Genomic DNA, 22,445 nt, shown 5'->3' with positions numbered 1-22,445 from the left:
AAAAAGAACAAATGTAAAAGGGCATGTTTTAACCCAATCAGAGTATCAAATGTGAAATTGCAAGACAGAAAGGTATCTGGACAAAGAGGGTCTTCTAACTTAAAGTTTTTCCTGGATTATCTGAACACAGCTCAGAGGACCATCTTTTAGAAAATATAAATTCGCTCAGTGGTTTAAGAAATGTAACTAAGGGGGCACCTTGGTGGCTCAGTCAGTTAAGCCTCTGCCTTCAGCTCAGGTCATGATCCCAGGGTCCTGGGATTGAGTCCTGCATTGGGCTCCTTGCTGAGCAGGGACCCTGCTTCTCTCTCCGCCTCTGCCTGCCATTCTGCCTGCTCGTGCACTCACACTCTCTCTCTGACAAATAAATAAATAAATAAAATCTTAGAGAAAAGAAAAAAAAAGAAATGTAACTAAGAATGTCCACTATAGGGGCGCCTGGGTGGCTCAGTGGGTTAAAGCCTCTGCCTTCAGCTCAGGTCATGATCCCAGGGGCCTGGGATCGAGCCCCGAGTCGGGCTCTCTGCTCAGCGGTGAGCCTGCTTCCTCCTCCTCTCTCTCTCTCTCTCTGCCTGCCTCTCTACCTACTCGTGATCTCTGTCAAATAAATAAATAAAATCTTAAAAAAAAAAAAAAAGAATGTCCACTATACACTATACAATGATAAAGCTGTACTATGGCATATGATGCAACTATTAAAAATGATGTCACGAACCATGAGAGACTATGGACTCTGAAAAACAATCTGAGGGTTTGAAGGGGTGCGGGGTGGAGGTTGGGAGAGCCAGGTGGTAGGTATTAAGGAGGGCACGTACTGCATGGAACACTGGGTGTGGTGCATAAACAATGAATTCTGTTACGCTGAAAAGAGATTAAAAAAATGATGTCATTTTAAGAGTCTCACTAATACACTAATAACTTAACAAATCTTTTAAAAAACTGATTACTTTGGTATATTTAACATGAAATTTACCAATTTTTCATTTATACCTCGCAATTAAGATTATATTCTCCTGTATTTTCTTCTAGTACTTCCAAAGTTTTTCATCTTGACCTAGTCAAATCATATGAAATTTTATGAACATATGAAATACAAATTTACACTTATTTTTCCAAATGGATAATCAATTACCCCCAAATCACTGAACAAATAATCTACCCTTTCCATAGTGGTCCTAAATGCCACGTTTACAATATACTCAATTCCCACTGATATTCTGTTTCTCTATCATCTATTCCCTATCCATTTAGATATTCCTGAATCAATACAACACTGTCTTATTTATGCTAGTCTTAAATGACATCTGTTAGGACAAGTCCCTTCTTGTTTTTTTAAATTCTGACTATTCTATTCTTTTCCAAATGAATGTCAAAAGTAGTTTACCAGATTCCATGAAAAATCATATTGCATGGACATTATTGGCCAATCTATCGCTCATTCTTTATACTGCATTCCGTTCCCCACCATCAACGACAGACAATTTATAAAACGGGTGCTAGAACAGCTGAGGGGCACTGGCTGGCTCAAGACGTAGAGAACGTGACTCATGATCTCTGCGCTGTAAGTTATGCCCAGATGGGGACCAAGATTACTTTAAAATTTTTTAAAATAATTTTTTAAGAAATAAAAGCTGAGAACTGATGGTATGGGCTATGGAAAGCTATCAATAGTGAGACATAAAACACAGCCCTTGTAACATCTCTGAGGCATGACAGGAAAAAAAGTCAGACTGACTGAATTATTAGCACTTACTCCTGGCAAAAAGGCATCAGTTTGTTGGGAGAGGAAGTTCTGTTTGTACTGAACTAAGAAATGTAACCCTTCATAAGGGATAAAAAGCAATAGACACGATCTTCAAGAGACAGTGACAGGAGATAAAACAAGATTTTCTTTCACTTGGCCACTTCAAACCCTGCTAAAAGCTGACGACTGCAGCATCAGAGTACAAACCTCAAAAACTCAAAAGAAAACATAAATGCCCGTTTAGCTGACAAAGAAAAACATAACTGAATTCAGAGACTCAAACACCCAGCTCCTCAAGGCAGACCCACCCAGTCTCTTGGCAGCGCAAAGCAACAGAGGGAGTTACCTGGTGATTTGCATCACCACAGGAAAATGAGAAACACATCTACTGAAGAACATTTTACCCTCACTTTGGTGTGCCATCCTTCAGCATGAATGTTTTTAAAGATGAGAAACAGAGGATATATTTTAAAGATGTATTCTTGCCAGTTGGGCCACAATCCTACCTTATCTTTCCATTAGGAGGTTGTGATAAAGAGATCATCACGAAGCTGTGATTTGGCATCTACAACTGGGAAGGTGAAGGTCACTGCTAAAGTCTGTAGTTTTTAAAAACTAATTCCTTAAATGACAAGTGAACCTTTCTAGATCTGTTCCTTGGAGAACTCTTTAAAGTTTCTGTATTTTAGACCACATTCTGGGCACGAACCCCATAGGATTTAGCTTCGAATTATGTCAAATCTTTTTTATATATTTTTTTAAGATTTTATTTATTTATTTGACAGAGAGAGAGAGCACAAGAAACAGGAGCTGCAGAGGGAGAGGGAGAAGCAGGCTCCCCGCCAAGCAGGGAGCCCGATGTAGGGCTCGATCCTGGGACCCCAGGACCATGACCTGAGCCGAAAGCAGACATCCAACCATCTGAGCCACTCAGACATCCTAATTTTGCCAAATCTACCAACCAAAATAGCAAACAAGTTTTCATTTCTACTGGCTTAATTTTTTTCAGTACAATAAAGGCAGCAAAATTACTATTTGAAATGTTGGAGAAAACAACTAAATACTTCTGAATTCAATTCATTTACAAAGCCTCTAGCATAGGCTGGTATCTATTTTTACATGAGTGCCTTTCTTAGAAAAAGTTAAGGTTATGATCTCAGTAATTAGGCAACACTCAGAACACAGCTTAATATATTAGTCATTTAATCACTGTTTCCTATTAAATCTGTAACTACCTTTTAAAAGAATACTCTCATTTCCTATAAACATATGTTTCAAGCCTGTTGTAACAGTAATCTTCAAATCTTGTTACGTTCCTTTACAGGAATTTGGTTATTTCTTCTGTCCCCTAACTGCCATTTTCAGCCAGACTTCAAGTTTGAAAAAACTCAAAGCCAACTGTAATATAAATGTCCTCTGTGCGGCAGTGGTCAGGATTTTTGCACTGACCCATAGCTGCCCTCGAGTGAGTTTAAAAGGCAGCTTCCCTTCCTAGACATTAATGGCCACTTGTCAGAAAAGCATCAAAATGTACCCACGCTCGACATCTGCAAGGTAAATGCCACCTCTTAGACACAGCACCCTTAAGCAAGTACAAAGTCTGCTTTGCCTTAAATGTGAGGTTTAACTAGAGTCCCTACCACTCAGATATGCTGGAGAGGACAAACTAGAAATCAACCCAGCCAGAACTAATCACTTCAAAGTACAGAGGTGTCACACGAGGTCCCAGACTTCAGAGAACACGCAGCCTAACTGATCAAGTGCAAATGCTCTCTATCATCAACGTCAATAAAAACAATGGAAGCAAGGCTCAAGTGGCATCCTACCATCCTACCGATGGAAGCGAACACCTGTGACAAAGGAACAGAGCTTGTCAAGGAAGGCTGGAAACAGGAGGCAGAGGGGCCTGATCTGCATATGCAAATGAAGGAAACTGGGATATGAACATCAGGGGAGCTTCAAACAATAAGCTGCTTCTTCTTGGTACTTGTCCTGTTCATTTTTACTATCCAGAAAGAGAATTCCTTCTTTGGGATTAATCTTGGGTTTGCCCAAGTCTATTTTATTATTTTTGTGCTCCAAAAGAAAGAAGAAAACTAGGGCACAGCAGGAGTTTGTTAAAAGTATGGGGTTCAAGGCGCCTGGGTGGCTCAGTCAGTTAAGCGTCTGCCTTCAGCCCAGGTCATGATCCCGGGGTCCTGGGACTGAGCCCCGCATCCCCGGCACTGGGCTCCCTGCTCAGCAGGGAGTCTACTTCTTCCTCTCCCTCTGCTTTTGCCCCTTCCTCCAACTCATGCTCTCTTGCACGTGCTCTCTCAAATAAAATCTTTTAAAAAAAAAAGTAGGGTTCATCATCAGAGGACCTGGATTTAATTATGTGAATAATTTACTTTTCTGGGCCTTAGTGTTCCCCTTAATAAAAATATTATCCACAAAAAAAAATATTATCCACAAAAAAAATTATCCACATGACAAGGCTATAGAGAACATAAGATCACGTGTACAGAAACTACTTTTTAAACTTTTAGAAAGTTATTCTTAATGATTTTCTCAAATTTTCATATATCAACCATCTTCAGAGTTCCAGAACTATATTACTAAGTATTATTTTATGATCACTTAAGGGAATAACTTTAAAATTTAAGACACTGGACTATTTTCGGGACACCTGGGGGGCTCGGTTGGTTAAGCATTTGCCTCGGGCTCAGGTCATGATCTTGAGGTCCTAGGACCAAGCCCCACGTTGGGCTCCCTGCTCAGTGGGCAGCCTGCTTCCCCCTCTCCCTCTCCCTGTCCCCCTTGCTTGTGTGTGCTCATGCCCTCTCTCTGTCAAACAAATAAAAATCTTTAAAAAATTTTTTAAAAGACACTGGCCTAGGGCACTGGGATGGCCCAGCCGGTGACTATCTGCCTTTGGCTTGGATCGTGATCCCAGGGTCCCCGGATCAAGCCTCACATCAGGTCCCCTACTGGGCGGGGAGCCTGCTTCTCCCTCTCCCACTCCCCTTGCTTGTGTTCCCTCTCTCTCTCTGTGTCTCTGTCAAATAAATAAATAAAATCTTTAAAAAAAAAAAAAGACACTGGACTATCGTTGGGGGGGGGGTGTGGATAGATTTTAAGTGACAGGAGACAGCTATACACAAGCTTAACTCTGATTTTGCTGTAATCTTGCTACAAAATAGTATGCAGACCCAAATTGTCTTTCGAAGTTCTTGCCCAACATTCTTGGATTATCTGAACTCACAACTGACCACTGACTGAGTTTGAACAATTGAAGTCTCTTTTAATTAATAAATGTTAATTTCCTCTTTTGAAAGCCAACTGCTTCTTTTAGAGGGGGAAAAAAAGCAATTTCATTGGAGCTTTATTTCAATGAAATGTATTGGAATACACTTCCAATGTATTTACTTGGAAACCTTTAAAAAAAGGTTTTAGAAAACATACTTCTTCACTATAAATAAGTTTCCATATGAAACTGGTACAGCTGGGTCAACTTTGTGGTACACTTCAAAATTTAATCTCACAGCTCTTATAAAATTCAAATATCCATTTCAGAATGAAACAAATGTCAGAAGCTCTTCTTCAACTGAATCAGCATAACCAAACCCTGAAAAGATGCTCCCTTATAATTTTCTTTTTTCAAAGTGAGAGAGAACTTTCCTCAACAATAAAGCAGTGGCTGCTGGGGGGCGTAAGCCTGAGAAGCCACAGATCAGGTTCAAGCCTCAGCTGCTGCCTCCAGTGATCAGTAAACAGTGGGCACAGGGACCATCTCCCGGGATGGTGACTAAATGAGATAGTGAGGAAAGAGCTGACGGCAGTGTCTAGCACAGGCTAGGTATTAGCCATCATCACACAGATTATCAACCAAAAAAAAAAAAAAAAAAGGAGCGAGGACTCCAATAATAGCTGGCAGAAAAAAGAAAACAAACCTAGAGGCTAGACTTTGAAAAACATCAGCTTCTTCATTAAAAATTATTTACTGAAGCACCTGAAGTCTCACCTGGACCAGAAAGACAGGATTTTGCAATTCCAGTTTCAATGACTGTTAATGTTTAAAGGAACAATAAGGAAATAATTTAAGAGTGACTATCCGGCTGGGTCCTTCGACTAAGGGGGTGGTTCCTACTCCCCTCAAGGTGGTCTTGGGTCCACGTTCCCTGACACACACACCTCCCCCCCACTGCTACCAGCCCAGGCTTACTGCCCCATCTCTGGCTGTTCCCCTGTACCCACACCCCTATGCATAGTCCTTTGTGGATAAACTCTCTTCTGATTATCCTTATCTGACTGAGCCATCTGTTTCCTGTTGGGATTCTGAATCACACAATCACTTTACACTCCGACTAGCAGTCCACATCAGTTCTACATCACGACATGCTTTACACTTCGAGAATTGTTTTTCTCTGCCAATTCGATAGGTTAAAAAAAAGGGGGAGAAAATGTATCCCTGCCCATTGTTTTTACTTTTTTTTTTTTAAGATTTTATTTATTTATTTGACAGAGATCACAAGTAGGCAGAGAGGCAGGCTGAGAGAGAGAGGAGGAAGCAGGCTCCCTGCTGAGCAGAGAACCCGATGCAGGGCTCGATCCCAGGGACCTGAGCGGAAGGAATAGGCTTTAACTCACTGAGCCACCCAGATGCCCCTGTTTTTAATCTTAATTGATTATCGTGACGCTTATTATTTTTCATATGTTTATTAGGCATTTTTAACTTCCTTTTCTGAGAATCACTTATGCGTTTTACCCATTTCTCTCCTGAGATCTTAGCTGATTTTTTATGAGTAAGTCCGAATGATCTTCACGTATGTATGTGCTATTTGGATGGAAGGAACAAACATCTACTTACCTTACCCTAAGCAAAGAGGGAATTTAGTCTAAGGGCTAAGGGGCATCTCTCACAGAGACTCAATGGAAGGATATAATTACACCTTGGGAAAGGACCAGGGACTGGAGTGTCATGATGAGGCTGGTGAGTCCTCTTGACCCGTATTTCATTTCTCCTTTTCTCTACACGTCAGTGTCATTCTGCTTTATCACTACGAAATGATTTTCACTGCTTCCTAGTCCACAACATAGAAAATGATCACTACCCACCTCCAAGTGAACAATTCCACTATTCAAAAGAGCAGCCAACAGGGATGGCAACCCTAAACCCCATTCCAAATTCCTGGGTCAGGTGACCAGCTGAAGGCAAGTCATGTCCCACTAAGATGTCCAATAAGAGCAAGGAAGACACCTGAAAAAGATGACTAGCAGAGACCACAAAGATATTTTCTGAAGTTTCAAAACCAATACATTGCTATCTTAAAATCATTTTAATGCTCACTGTTGTGCCTGTGAAAAACCTTTTCTAATGTCTATCTAATAGTTTAAAATAAGCAGAATTAGGGGTGCCTGGGTGCTCAGTTGTTAAGCGGCTGCCTTCGGCTCAGGTCATGATCCCAGGGTCCTGGGATCCGGCCCCAAATCAGGCTCCCTGCTCAGTGGGAAGCCTGCTTCTCCCTCTCTCACTCCCCCTGCTTGTATTCCCTCTCTCGCTGTGTCTCTCTCTCAAGTAAACAAGTATTTTTTAAATAAAAATAAAAAACAAGAATTATAAATACAGTATTAAGATATTTCATCCTAATTCAGTTCAAAGGTACATTCAAGTAATAGAACTTCTCTCCGAGAGGTCAGACTTGGATGTTTTCATACAATTGCAGGCATAACAACAACTGTTGATGACAATGCTTAGTCACTGGCATAATTTCAGACTTCACTAATTAAACGTGGCACAGTCCCACTAAATGGAATAAACTAATTAAATGAAACTGCCTGGATTCATGAAAGTGAATTTCATATGGGAAAAAGAGCTTTCACCTGTTAGCAGAAGATCTGTGCTTCAGCTCAGACTGACAACAGTTATGAGCAGCACACCTGGGTGGGTGACCTCCAGGCAAGAACTCACAGCAAACATCCTAAAACCAAACCTTGACAGAAAGAATGTTACATGAAGGGCTGAAACACAAACCACCACAACGAAATATTCATAACATTCTACCAATCCAAAGGTTTTTGTTGGTAGCGAAGACAGACTGTGAGGAGTGGACAAGAGATACTGATTAATTTTTAGCCAAGTTTATCAATCTCCAGACTTAAGCAGCTTCTGACTTTGGGGCGCATATCAAAGACGGAATACCTAAGTGACCTCACAGAACATTAAAAATGAAAGGAACTGTATAGGTCATCTCAGCTGACCTCTCATTTTGACCTTGACCTGAACCAGTTCCCAACAAACTCTTCTCAAGCCTACTTCCTGGCTTCTCAATCATCCACCCTTTGCTCTAACTTCTTCATGCACTTTTAAGTCTCCTTTTTTTTTTTTAAGCCATTGTATCTGTTCCTCTGTGGGTTGGACTGCGTTTCCTGGAACAGTCAAGTGTTGCTTCCTTGATTTCTGATCTAGACGATAAGCACTCTATCATACCCAAAATTACCACCCATATAACCAGTACCCCAGCCATGGTCTGGCCTCTTGTCTCCCACCCCACCTTGGCTTTACCAGGTTGGCCATGCCCATGAGAGCAGCTGTCACTTTCCAGTACTGCACAGGTGCCTCCTCCCGCCTGTGATGGTTATCAATTCCGGTAAGCTCCAAATTCATCCTTTTTGACTTCTCTGTGAAAATGGATCTGGGCCCTTTAAATAGTTTTCCTCTGCTCGTTGGCACTAAAGTTTTGTCAGTAGGGGGCACTAGAGAGACACTGGAGGAGGAAAAGAGGCTGCTCTGCTTCCTACCTCTGGTCAGCAGCGTTCACTGAGCAGACCTTCTTTGGCATCTGCCCAAGTTCTTCTAGCACTTAAAAGGTCTGTTCTCATGAACAGCCAGAATAGATACAAATAGTTTCTTAAACGGAGCTGAGCTCTGCCTACCTGGTGTGCCCAATCTCAGGTGTGATTTCCTCACTCTAAAGCAACACAAGAATACAACTTTCTTTCACAAGAAACCTTCTTAGATATGTGAACACAAATATTTGCTTCTTCTTTGCCTTCTTTTCACCAGATTAAGAATATCCGGCCCTTTTAATCATCTTCTGTAGAAATCCCCAACATCTTAATCTTCTTCTGGAGGCACCTCCCTCGCTGTAGCTTGCTACTGTACCTTCTGACATACTCAGAGAAGAACCGTAACGCCCTGACGCAGGACACAGCCGGACTGTCAGTCCTGACACAATGTAAGGGACTACTGCTTGCCACGATTGGGATATTCCACTCTCCCTCAGTCACTAAGGAGTCACATTCATCCCATACCTTTTTCCCCACTGAGAGAGACTTGCTTTCTTCTAGGGTTGATACATGCTTACCAAGCCCAGATTAATCCATATGGAATGAGAGTAAGAAGCCTCCAGAAAAAGCGAATTCCACAGGACCTCGGATGGTCGTTCATGTTGTAACAATGCCGAGCTAAAGCACAGGGACCACTAATAATATGTTCAGATCAGTGATAGTAGTATTATATATTTCCAATTACATGCGTTTCTACATAAACCATATTGTATACTATATATTATATATGTGTATGTGTATATATATATACATATATAATAAGCCCTTTAGACAGCTGTTTCATTAAAGCCTTATTAACGTTTCACGAACAATTAAATATAGTGTCCAAGTTCAAGGCACACATGAGTATTACAATCTGGCCATTTCATGATATAAAATAGTAATTATACTAAAGGACATGAAAAGCAATGGGAAAGGAAAACATTTCTTCTATCTCCAAATTAATCAAAGTAGTGCATTCAAGACTGATTAATAGTGGGAGTTCCTGGCTGGCTCAGTCGGAAGGGCACTCTCAACCTCAGAGCCGGCTGTGAGGAGTTCGAGCCCCATGAAGGGTGTAGAGATTACTGAAATAAAATTTTTTCTTTTAAGTAAATAAAACTTAAAAAACAAACCGAAAAAATGATCAACAGTGATATCCAAGCCTGACAAATTAAAATTAAAAAGCTAGCGTATAAGCCAAAGAAAGGTGATTAAGTAAATAACGTGATGAGGAGGCATTATACAAGGTCATATGAATAAAACACTTTCTGAACATAGCCTCAATTACAGTGGATTATTCTCAATATGTTATATACTAAGCTATATTTCATCCTAAAACACAGCACCTTTCAACAATCCTAAGTATCCAATTAAGATTGCTCTTTTAAAAAAATCCCTCTATTGGACCATATTTCTAACAGGCTAGCCTAAAAAATGCAATTAAATTCATATCCTAGATATGCATAGTACTTTTATAATTTTTACCTACTAATCATCACAATTCCTCTAAAAGAAGTCCTTCCCTAAAACCATACTGTCAGCATCTTCTACTTTTCTTTCCTCTTTATCAAGTGTCACTGCATAAACTTGAATTCTGGCTTCAGCTTCTAATTGAACCATCAGAACTTATTTCCCTTCCTTAGCTTACAGTGTACAAGTGAGATTACACCCTTTCCTATTAAGCTTCAGCCCAGAGGGCAGCTTATAATGAACCTAACAAGGTGTCAAATGTTCCTGTTCTAACCCAAATTAAAAATGCTGCATTTCCCTTGTTTCCTTTTTAAGTTTTCCAGAAAGAAATAAAGCTTCCCTGCAAACATCTATTGCTGAGGAACACATATAAACAAAAGTTCAACACAGCCTTGGAAATTCAGTGCCCACAAAATGCAAAACTCTCCTGTTTCTGGCCAAGGGGCCTGCAGCAGAAACAGCTAAATGTCCGCGGAAATCCATCTCTCTTCCTCCACATTAATCAAATTTTAGCCAGACTGTGGCTCCCTGCCAGGACTACATTCTCCCAGGCCCCCTTGTAGCCAAATGTAGCCATCTGACATAGCCAATGAAATATTCAACAAATGTGAGCATGGGTGTTGCGCGACATCACCAACCTCGCCCATTAACACAAGTACAAAAACAAAACAAATCAAAACAACCCCACAGTCCTTTGACTTTGGAAGCCACATGCTGATGATGACAGAGAAAAGGGTCCCTGAATGACCGTGTGAGCAGAGCTAGGGATGACCTAAAAAATGACTGTGTGGAGCAGAGCTAGGGCTGACCTAAAAAATTCACCTCAGAACCATTTCCTAGAGAGAAAAAACTGGCTTAAAAATTGTGTTTTGGGCGCCTGCGTGGCTCAGTGGGTTAAAGCCTGTGCCTTCGGCTCAGGTCATGATCCCAGGGTCCTGGGATCGAGCCCAACATCGGGCTCTCTGCTCAGCGGGGAGCCTGTTTCCCTTCCTCTCTCTCTGCCTGCCTCTCTGCCTACTTGTGATCTCTGTCAAATAAATAAAATCTTAAAAAAAAAAAAAAAACTGTGTTAAGTTACTGTTGGGACTTTTATGTCAGCAAAAGCTGAACCCTGTAGCTTATTCTCACCAATAGAGATAATAGAAAATTCATTTAGAAAATGATTTGAGAAAGGAAAAGGAAAAACAGTGTATAAACACAGACTACGTTCTAACGGTGGATTCAGATTAAAGGCAGATGGTAGCCATGGTTTAATGGCAACTCCCAAGATAAACAAACCCATTGGACTAAATGCTTGTGCTGAACCACTGCTTTTTTTTTTTTTTAAAGATTTTATTTATTTGACAGATAGATCACAAGTAGGCAAAGAGGCAGGCAAAGAGAGAGAGAGACAGAGAGAGAGAGAGAGGAGGAAGCAGGCTCCCCCCGCCCCCGCCCCGAGCAGAGAGCCCGATGCGGGGCTTGATCCCAGGACCCTGAGATCAGGACCTGAGCTGAAGGCAGAGGCCTTAACCCACTGAGCCACCCAGGTGCCCCTGAACCACTGCTTCTTAAACACTCCTCACCCAAGTCTTCACCGGTCAGGTTACTTCTCCCACAGAATTAGAACTCACATGTAAACAATCCTCCTAAATCAACACCACCCTTTAAGAACAGCCAAGACTATTATCGAAAAAGAAGTAAGTGTCAAGGAGGTGAAGAAAAGGGAACTCTTGTGCACTGCTGGTGGGAATGTAAATTGGTGCAGCCACTATAGAAAACAGAACTAGAGATTCCTCAAAAAATTAAAAACAGGACTACCGTATGATTCAGCAATTCCACTTCTGGGTATTTAGCAAAAAAAAAGCCCCAAACCGCTAACCTGAAGAGATCTATGCACCCCCATGTCCACGGCAACATTATTTACAATAGCCAAGATACAGAAAACAACCTAAGTGTACATCGACAGATGAATGGATAAAGAAAACGTGGTGTGTGCCCACAATGGAATATTATCTAGCCATAAAAAAGAATGAAATCTTGCCATCTGCAATAACATGGATGGACCTTGAGGACATTATGCTAAGTGAAACAGGTGAGCTGGAGAAAGACAAATACCAAGTAGAGTCAAAAAAACAAAAACAAAAAACCACGCTCATAGATACAGAGAACAGATGGGTGCTTGCCAGAAATGGGTGATGATGGTCAAAAAATACAGACTTCCAGTTATAAAAATACATATCAGAGGGAAGTAACTCACAGGGAACAGCATGGCAACTATAGTTAACAACATTGTATTGCATATTTGAAAGTTGCTGAGAGTAAATCCTTTTTTTAAAAGATTTTATTTATTTATTTGACAGAGATCACAAGTAGGCAGAAAGGCAGGCAGAGAGAGAGAGAGGAGGAAGCAGGCTCCCCGCTGAGCAGGGAGCCTGATGTGGGGCCTGATCCCAGGAGCCCAGGATCATGACTTGAACTGAAGGCAGAGGCTTTAACCCACTGAGCCACCCAGGCGCCCCTAAGAGAGTAAATCTTAAAAGATCCCATCACAAGAAAAAAAACTTCTGTAATTGTGTATGGTGACAGATGTTCACTAGACCTACTGTGGTGCTTGTTTTACAACACATATATAAATACCAAATCATTTATGTTGCACACCTGGAATGAATATAATGTGGCAGGTCATATCCCTCAATAAAAGAAAAAAAAACAGCCAAGAAAACGCACACCCTTACACACCAGGCTGTCCTTAACTTATGCTTCATCAGATTGTTAATCACATCCTTTAAAACTCCCGATTTGAAAGCTTATCTGAAATAAAACTAACCAAACTGGGGCACTGCGGTGGCTCAGTGGGTTAAGCCCTCTGCCTTCGGCTCAGGTCATGATCTCAGGGTTCTGGGATCAAGACCCGCATCACCGTCTCGCTCAGCAGGGAGCCTGCTTTCCCCACCCTTTCTCTCTGCCTGCCTCTCTGCCTACTTGTGATCTGTGTGTGTGTCAAATAAATTAATCTTTTTTTAAAAATTATTAATCAATTAAATAAAACTAACCAAACTATCATTTAAGATTGCTTTCTTTTAATAGAAAATACAACACATAAAGATTATTTTGATTAACTTTTTAAAAAATCTTCAATTATTCAAGGCTCGTATCACAAAAAGTAGGGAAGAATGCTTCAGGTGTGCCCATCTGGGTGAAGTGAAGAAGAGGAACTCGAGAAGGTAAGACCTGAAGAGAGCCACTGTTAAGGAACTCTGTGTGACATTTAGTTCTTGCTCATCCGTCCACTCCCCCTCTACCCAACAAGCATATATTATGCACCTACTGGGTCAGGGCAGAGGCCATGTGAGGTGAGAAGAAAGAGTTCTGACCCCAAAGTGCTGAGCAAATCCAGCTGGGAAAACCACACGAGCACAGCTAGAACACACAGTGGGGTGCATAAGTGCTGCAGGAGGGGGAAAGAACGTGGTTAATTCTGGTGGCACAGACCTGTGGACCTCAGCAAAATGAGGATCTGCAGCAGCGGGTGGGTGGGTACTGGAACTCAGCCTTGAGGAAGTGCAGAACTCAGGAAGAATGCAGACGGGTGGGTGCTGTGGGGGGGTCCAAGGCTACCCAGGGAACATCACAGACACCAATTACGGGACACGGAAGGCACCAAGTACAAAGTGGGATGGAAGGGATAAGGCCAATGGATTTCTGGATCAACTGTAGCTTGTGTTTTAAAGCTTTCTTGCCTTGATTTCATGAATAACCAACTATAAGAGGATAATTTACAAGGTCCAAAGAAACCATACTTTCTCCTAAAAAGTGGAAATTGCTTTATTATATATTATTTGAAACATTCTCAAAGCAGACTTGCAGAAATGAGTCATCAGACTATAAAATGTCATCACAAATATCCTCCAGGAGGGCTTAGAGAGCCAGTGCTATGTTGATATGTTTGCAGTTTCTAAACAATGTATTTTCAGGTTTATGGTCACAATACTGTCAGCCTCTCTAATAAAAATGTACACTTATATTTCAGCTGCATTACTGGTGCAAAGAGCAGTTATTCATCAAACACCTTTTAAAATCCTCTCTTCAAATAACCTATTCAAGCCTACTGGGGAAACTCATACCAAAAACAAAATATTTAACAAGAGACAGCCACACATGAATACATCATCCACGTGATCAGAAAAAGAAGAAGGTCAAAAAGACCAACTTCTTCCTTCCTCCAACCAGATTCAGGACATTTATTTACCGTTATGCCTAAGAGGTTAAAAATAAGCTAAATCATCAAGTCCCAGAAATGTGATTTGAGCAATGTGTTCAATATAAAAGCATTCCTATAACAAAACAACTGAGAGTTCCCAGTGGAATTAAATATAATGAGATTACCAGTGTTCACAGCAATGTCATAAACCATCTATTCCATCTAGTAAGTACCAGAAGACCCTCAGGTACAACACCTACTTGGGGGAATGACCCTTGCCGATCGGGAAGTCTTTTTCCTCCCTAAAGTTTGCCACAATAAAACTTTGTGCATCTATCCATTTCTTGATAGGAGGTTTAATGTTCCCTGTCTCTTCTTGTTTCTGCTCACAGGCTATAGACATTTCAACTCCGGCTTCATCCCTCGTTGCTCTTTCCATGTCTCCCTATTTCTTGCCCTGAAATCTACTGAGAGAAATTCTCTTCAGTAAACTTTGTTTAGAGTGCAGATTTCATTCATCATTTCTCACCAGTATTGTGAATCCTGAATAGAAAGCTAATTATCCCTACCTGGGTGGCTCAGTCAGTTGAGCATCTGCCTTCAGCTCAGGTCACGATCCCAGGGTCCTCCGATCAAGTCCCGCATTGGGCTACTTGCTCAGCGGGGAGCCTGCTTCTCCCCACCCCACCCCCCATACCCACCTCTCCTCCCCGTTTGTGCACACGCACGTGCACACTCTCTCTCTCTCAGATTAAAATACATATATATATATATATATATATAAATCTAATTATCCCCAAAAGAGCTGCCAAACAAAAGCCTGGACTGCAGTGCTCTCTATTCCCTTTATAATGAAGCTGCATCTAAGGTAAAAATCACGTACAATCAAATAACACCATTTAGGAGTTAATGGAATAGGAAACTCTGAGAATAAAGAGATTTCTAGGCCTTGGTAGTTGACCCAAACTAGATTGTAAGTCAGGTAAGGACAGCAGAGGTAGCAAAGAAATAAGACTTAGGACAGGTGAGAGTAGTAAGAAGGAAAAAAGGTGTCGAGTAAACAACTTCAGCACCTCATTTAAGACAGAACCATACACGTCACTTACATCTCAATCAAAAAGAGAACCACAGCATCTAGATTCTTACAGCAGCTCAATTCAATCCAATCAATATTTATTGATTATCCAATCAATTCAATCCAATCAATATCCAATTCCTATGGGTGAAGAAGCACCTAGGAGACTGCAGGGAAGACAGATGCTAGTTTCCCACACTTTCTCAATTAACTACTTAGAATATATTTGTTCAAACACCAAAAGCCGATTTCTTTAATTTCTTAAAACCTTATCTATGGCACCTGGGTGGCTTTGGTGGTGAAGCATCTGCCTTTGGCTCAGATCACAATCCCACGGTCATGGGATCTGGTCCCATGTCAGGCTCCCTGTTCAATGGGAAGCCTGCTTCTCCCTCTGTCTCTTCCCCCACCCCCAACCTGTGCCCTCCCAGATAGATAAAATCTTTAAAACAAAAACAAAATGTTATTTATGCACCACATTTTCCCATTAAAAGACAACTTCAGAAAAATGGGTGAGGATGTGAATGGAGATAAAAATGAAGGTAGAGATGATGAAACTGTGAGTTTCATTCATTCATTATGAAACACATAAAATGCTTATCATTTCACATTTGTTAAAAGGTGGATTGAAAATCTGACCCTAGGCTTTCTGGTAGCCAGTGCACAGGGAGAACAGCACTGGCCATGCACTCATTTCACTGCCCGTACAATAAAACCAGCATCTGGGCAGGAGAAACAAAGACTTGAATACTAAGACTAGACAGCAATTTCTTCTGGGAGTCCTCTTAAAGGGCACCTTTTAACAGACTACCATGTTTTTTAAAAGGTATGCTAATCTGGAAAATTCATTAAGAACATTTGGGTGAGGAATCCCATGCGGTCTGAACCATACAGCTCAGAGAACAGAGAATTGGTATTTGTTTTTTAAAAAACAGGAAAATTCATATTGTGGTAAATTAAATGAGATTTTTTAAAAAAAGAAGATATTTCTGGAATATGGCTAAGATGACACTGTTTATTACCTACAGGTTTTCAGCCCACAGGTTAGCTCACAATGTCTATTATGTAATGGTTTTAGGGCTCTAATGCTAGATACTCTTGAATAAGCAACATTTCACAGATGAAAACACTGCTAATGACAGAAAGAAGTATCAGAGCGAGACTTAATCTGTTCTGACATGCTTACCCAATCAAATAAATTTCAATGCCTTTTCAAAGGGAAAACAGTTACTGGAACCACAAGGTAGAGCTGCCACTCCAGCCTGAGATCATACAACAGGATTGTTCAGCCAGTAAGACAACCATTCGGACAACTGACAATACTTTATTCAATACTATTTACATTCCCCGGTAAACTTACACAATGACAATTTTTTTAAAAATATTTATTCATTTCACAGAGAGAGAGAGAGAGGGTGAGCACAAGCAGAGCGAACAGGAGAGGGAGAAGCAGGCTCCCTGCTGAGCAGAGAGCCCAAAGTGGGGCTCCATACTAGGACCCTGGGATCATGACCTGAGCCAAAGGCAGAGGCTTAACCAACTGAGCAACCCAGGTGCCCCACAAAATAACAATTATCTCTTTTTTTAAGATTCTACTTATTTATTTGTGAGAGAGATAGAGCAGGGCAGGGGAAGGGGGAGGGAGAAGCTGACTCTGCCGAGCTGGGAGCCCAACTCAAGGCTCGATCCCAGAAGCCTGGGATCATGACCTGAGCTGAAGACAGACGCTTCACCGACTGAGCCACCCAAGCGCCCCTACAAAACAGCAATTTTCAAAATGTAAAGGGCTTTGGGGACCAATCAGACAAGTCTCCTTGTACAACAGGGAGTATAACATGCCCAAACAGACCAAGTGACTTGGTTCAGGGAACAATGGGACGGCAAGGCCAGGTGGCACTCAGATGTCCCAACCGCCCACCATCACCTAAATTAGCTGCTCATGTCTATTCTATGACCTAAACACATTTAGTTTATAGAGCTATCAGATCAACCAAGATTTCCTCAGGTTTTCTACCTTAGTCTCACATTCCACAAATATTTATCTGCCAAGATACAAAATTATTTTCTAGCTTATAGGAGTCTGCCATAAAACAGCACTAGTAGTGTTTGTTAAATTGCAATGAACAGTAAAATCTAAAAATAAAAAACCAAGCACGAATACTAATACCTAAGCGCTGGGAAGATGGTAATGTTTAATATTTAACAAACTGGTCTAGAATGACTTTGCCCCAATGTCTTCTATAGTCTAAGTACAAACTCCAACGTACAACTAAACACCCTTCTCGGGAGAGAGCTGTGAAACCAGTTACTACAGAATATAGTGCACTAATTACAAACACAAGAGGTAGAATTGGAGGAAAGTGTCAAATGGGACTGACCTAAATTCAAAAGGTAAAAACAATTTCTAAATTAACATTTGGTGGTGGGATGAAAACATGTATTGCTTTGTTTCCAGATATTAAAAACAAAACAAAACACACATACCCAAACCTCTCTGCAAAGCACACTTGATTTTTTTTTAAGTTTTAAACACAACTTTAAGGACTCAAATGCTGTCCTGGGGGGCCTGAAATCCTACCAGGGAGTTAGTTTCTCAAACTAAGCAGCAGAAAACCCAAATTAAGAAAGGCACAATTATAAGGGCTTTCTGTTTAGAGATAATTCACCAGATGCAATTATCACTCAAAGCAGCGAGCGTCCTGCAGAACAGAAAGACCAGCAGGTGCCACGGAGGCCCTGACAACCGCTCAGCCTCAGCCAGCCTACTGCTGGCAGGCAGAAATGCTGACACTGGAACGGGATCTTAGACACCAGGGCATGCCTTGGCGAAAGGTAACACAACATGCTCTTGCTCGCTTACGCTTCCAAACTTAAAAAACAATCCCGGTATACCAAACGTAACCATGTTGACAAACGTTTTTCCACCCACAAAATACTGACAGACTGTTACTCACCTACCATATGAAGGATGAGAACTGTATATGTTCTAAAATTACCAAATCCTCCTGTAAAGCACACCCATACTTTCGGAAAAGGTCAAATATATTTGGGAATGCTTACCTGAGATATTATTAATGACAAGTCCTTGCAAGATAAGATTTTTATGAGCTGTGGGGTTGCAAATTTCACTTTTGCTGGGTGTGTTTTTCCTGTTTTCATGGATGCTAGGGGTCTGAATGTGGCAAGAGTCATATCTCTTATGACTCTCTTTAGTCATAGGACTCTTCATATCCAATGGAGAGACCACAAAACAGACTTTAGAATGAAAAATGTCCTTATGGCCAGTTAATATGATTTGCAGAGAATGGTTTAATCCTAAGTGGCCAGGATATCTGTCAGTTTTTTTTCTTATTTATTTGAGAGAGAGAGAGAGTGCGAGCGCGTGCAAGAGAGGGAACACAAGCAGGGGGAATCTGAGGGGGAGAAGCAGGCTTCCCGCTGAGCAAGGAGGCCAATGCAGGACTTGATCCCAAGACTCTGGGATCGTGACTGAATCCAGGTGCCCCTGTCAGTTTCTTTATTGTATGATTCCAAACAGGCATATAAAGAAGCAAACTCACAGGCTTGTCTTTCTTCTTTCAGGGGTCTTTTATGAAGCAAGTAAAATAATGGAAGCATTTCCACTTCTAAAGTTCAGTAAATTGACTTAATAGCACGGACAGTCAAGACTTAAATATCTGCAAATTAGAAACAAGCCAATGTAAGGCTTGAGATGATTACCTAGAGGCAAAGTACTAACCACTCTTCCCCTATGATTAACCCTAATAAGCCCCACTGTATCATTTTCATTTTCTTTCTTTCTTTCTTTCTTTCAAGGGAATCCACATTCCTGCTGGGGCATGCAGTGGCACCCACTGGGAACAGCATCAGGTGGGGAAATACTGAGAAAGGGGCTTAGAGATGATAATTTGAGAAAGGGCAGCCAGCCTTGGGCTCTGTAACAACTTTACCCCGATGTTAAATGAACTTAACAGAAAACAGAATCAGTCATTTATGTTTAAATGGTGGTACAGTCAAGGAGGCTCCTTGTGTTGGGTTGTTTCACTGTTTGGTCTATTTCTGACCAAGAAGTGCAACACTTTCTAATAAAGTACAATTTCATAAAGGGGAAGCACCGCTCTCCAATTTACTACTAAGTCTATCATTTTAAGGAGTCTGCTCCTTTTCCTGGGTGTTAGTAGCAAAATGCCCTTCCTCAATCTCTCCCAAACACTCAGGGAAGAAATTTTAAATATGTATTTAAATATTTCCTCCAGCACTCAAAACTGCGAAGCCCTGAAATAGCTGGGGGGGGGGGGGGGGGACAGGAAGTGAAAGTGACAAGATAATGGCCTGGCTTCTTTTGTTTTTCTTGCAAACTGCACCGCTAAACGTACTTTTTCTCTTTAACGACCTGAAACTAATCTAATGGGGGAAGAGGGGCTGAGAACTAAAACTCAGAAACCACGCACTCCCCAACCACACGCACCTGGAAGGCTCTTTTTAATGGGCTGTCCTTCCTCATCAGCTCAGTTAGGGCTCCCAACCCGAGGTGCACGCCGCATTTCCCCCTACCTCGGTCTTTTCTAGGGCACATCCACTCTCTTCCCTCTCCTCCAAGCAACGGTTCCACACAGGCCACAACACAACTGTGTCGGGCCAGCTGTTACTCACCGACACACTCATGATTCACCGCGTCTCAGAACAAAACGCGAGTTTTCCTCCCCCCGTTAGAAGGGAGGGGCGGCGGCTTGCAGCCTGGAGATCTCACTTTCCTACCACAGTGCACGCTCGGGACAGTCACCGTGCTCGGTCGTTTTCGCAGTCCCTCTCGCCACCCACGCCCGAGCCAACGGCAAAGTGACTCTGAAAACTTCCTCCCGAGCGCGTTGTAGCCGCGGAGAAACCGCCCCCCGGAGAGGTTTTGCTGCTCCCCGGGGCGCCGCCCTGTGGTCCCCGCACCCCAGCCTGGCGGAGGTGATGCTCGTCCAAGCCGCCCCGGCCTCGCCTTCCCTCGGCCCCGGTGCGTGACTGTGCCGGGGACCTGGACACCCACGTCTGCGGCCCGGGCGCCCACTTGTCAGGGTCCCCCCGCGCGCGGAACCGGAGGGCCAGCGAAACGCCGGGATATTGCCGGCCGCTCGGCTTTCGCTCCCGCCCAAGTCGCCCGACGCAAACTTTTCCAGCGCCCCCGGTCCCCGGAGCCGGGCTCTGTCTCACCTGAGGCGACGGCGTTCGCGGCCGCGGATGCACTCGGCCCCCGGGCCCCAGGGTCGGCGGCACCCGCGGGCGCGGCGTCCTGGCGCCCCTCAGGAGCATCATCCTGCCCGGCGCGGGCTTCCGCACGACTCAGCCGACCATCGTCAGCGCCCGGAGGCTCGCAGCGGGCGCCCTCCGCGCGCGCAGCCCGCCCCGCGCCTGCCCCCGCCTCCCCGCGCCGCGCGGCCGGGCGGGGGGCGGGCTAACGGGAGGGTGTGTCCCGCTTCCCGCGGCTCTCCGTCCGCGCCCGGCGCCGGCCTGCTTTCTCTCCTCCGACCGAAAAAAGAGGAAAACGGGAGGGGCGTTAGTGAGCCGCCCTCCCCCCGCTTAGATTTCGGGGGGCAGCGCGAATGCCTGGGCGGCCCCTCTTTTTCCGGTGGGGGAAAAAAAATCCGCTTCTGGAATGAACGAGAGATTGCGATCACACCTTGGGGGCTGTTGATTCCAACACCCACCGTTAATTCTGGGTACTTAGCGTCTCCACTCCCGCCCATGGGGCGGGGGGATGTAGGGTGAGGGGAGGAGAGCGTCAGGGATCTGGAGAGATGCGGCGGGGTCCCTCTGGAAGTTAGCCTCCAGGACTGAATGGCAGAGGGGGCGAGAAGCAGGTCCCCAAGCCTCCATGCCTCAATTGTCTCCGAGGCTTGTGCTAAGGGCAGCGATGGCCAGTTAAGGTCCATAGAGGGTCAGCTCAAGGCCTGCTTTTGGTGGAGGTTTGCTGTTCTCGAGATGGTGGCCTGCCTGGAGGTCTTGGGGACAGTCTCTCTAGCACAGCACAGTTGGCTTCTCTGTTCAATCACGTTTTTAATAGAGCTGAGGAACCCGAATTTAGTCTTCCCAGGAACTGGAAAATGTAATGTTTTGTCTTAGAGACTTTTTGTTTATAAAAACATATAAAAGGGATGCCCGTTATTTAGTGGGTTAAGTGTCTGCCTTCAGATCAGGTCATGATCCCAGGATCCTGGGATGGGGTCCTGCATCAGGCTCCTTGCTCAGTGGGGAGTCTGCTTTCCCTCTACCTGCCTGTCTCTCTCTCTCTCTCTCTGACAAATAGTCTTTAAAAAAAATTTTTTTTTTTGAAAACCATTTCAGAGCAAAATAATCTTTCACATAGCTTGCTTAGAATAGAGTTCTTAGATAAAATGTAGGATGCCCGGTTAAACTTGAATTTCAGATATACAGCAAATAATTGGCAGATGTTGCATGACTGACACTCTTTAAAGAAAAATGAGATGCTTGGGATATACTTAGATTAAATCATTTGTTATTTGTCTTTAATTCAAGTTCAGCTGTGCATCCTGTGTCTTTATTTGCTAAGTCTGCAAGAGGCTTAAGTTAATGAATCAGAGTTGGAAAATAATGCAACAAGTGGCAAACTTCTCCTGATAATGATCTTTGTTTATTGAAAAAAGATGGAGGTCTCTATGACAACAAAAACTTTGCCACCATTAAAGTCTAATTCATATATGTTAACTTACATGTGCATTTCAAAATACAAGTGTCCTGAGCAGATAGTGACACATGAAATGATTAAGTCCACATGGGAAGGTAATTTACTTGAATTCTTTCATAGTGTTCCAAATGAAAGAAGAGTTTGTCTTGACTATTGTAAGACTGCAAAGAACAGAGGAATGCAGTATCTTTTTGAGATACTAGTTTCATTTCCCACAGATATACACCCAGTAGTCCCAGTAGTGGGATTGCTGAGGCCATGGTAATTCTTTTTTTTTTTTTTTTTAAGATTTTATCTATTTATTTGACAGAGAGTATGTGACCACAAGCAGGGGAAGTGGCAGGCAGAGGAAGAAGCAGACAGAAGCAGACTCCCTGCTGAGCAGAGAGCCATCCCAGGACCCTGGAATCATGACCTGAGCTGAAGGCAGACACTTAATCACCGGAGCCACCCAGGCGCCCCTCTTTTTTCT

At 42.8% G+C, this 22,445-nt stretch overlaps 1 protein-coding gene across 3 annotated transcripts in view; it reads right to left on the bottom strand.

Annotated features, from left to right (window-relative positions):
• MCUB (mitochondrial calcium uniporter dominant negative subunit beta) overlaps positions 1 to 20,694 on the bottom strand; it is a 96,258-nt gene extending 75,564 nt beyond the window's left edge. The window contains exon 1 of one of the 3 annotated variants that reach the window (XM_080796947.1): positions 20,482 to 20,694. In XM_080796947.1, coding sequence (XP_080653073.1) covers positions 20,482 to 20,583 — 102 coding nt within the window. In that variant the 5' untranslated portion in view covers positions 20,584 to 20,694. Of the gene's footprint in view, positions 1 to 19,750; positions 20,170 to 20,481 lie in introns of those variants that run through there. The other 2 variants (XM_080796948.1, XM_080796946.1) reach the window with 2 other exon arrangements.
• Positions 20,695 to 22,445: the final 1,751 nt, after the last annotated feature.

The sequence above is a fragment of the Martes martes genome, assembly GCF_963455335.1.
Source record: "Martes martes genome assembly, chromosome: 2".
In the NCBI taxonomy this organism is placed as follows: domain Eukaryota; kingdom Metazoa; phylum Chordata; class Mammalia; order Carnivora; family Mustelidae; genus Martes; species Martes martes.
The sequence above is the reverse complement of the archived record's forward strand: the minus strand, read 5'-3'. Positions and strand labels throughout refer to the sequence as shown.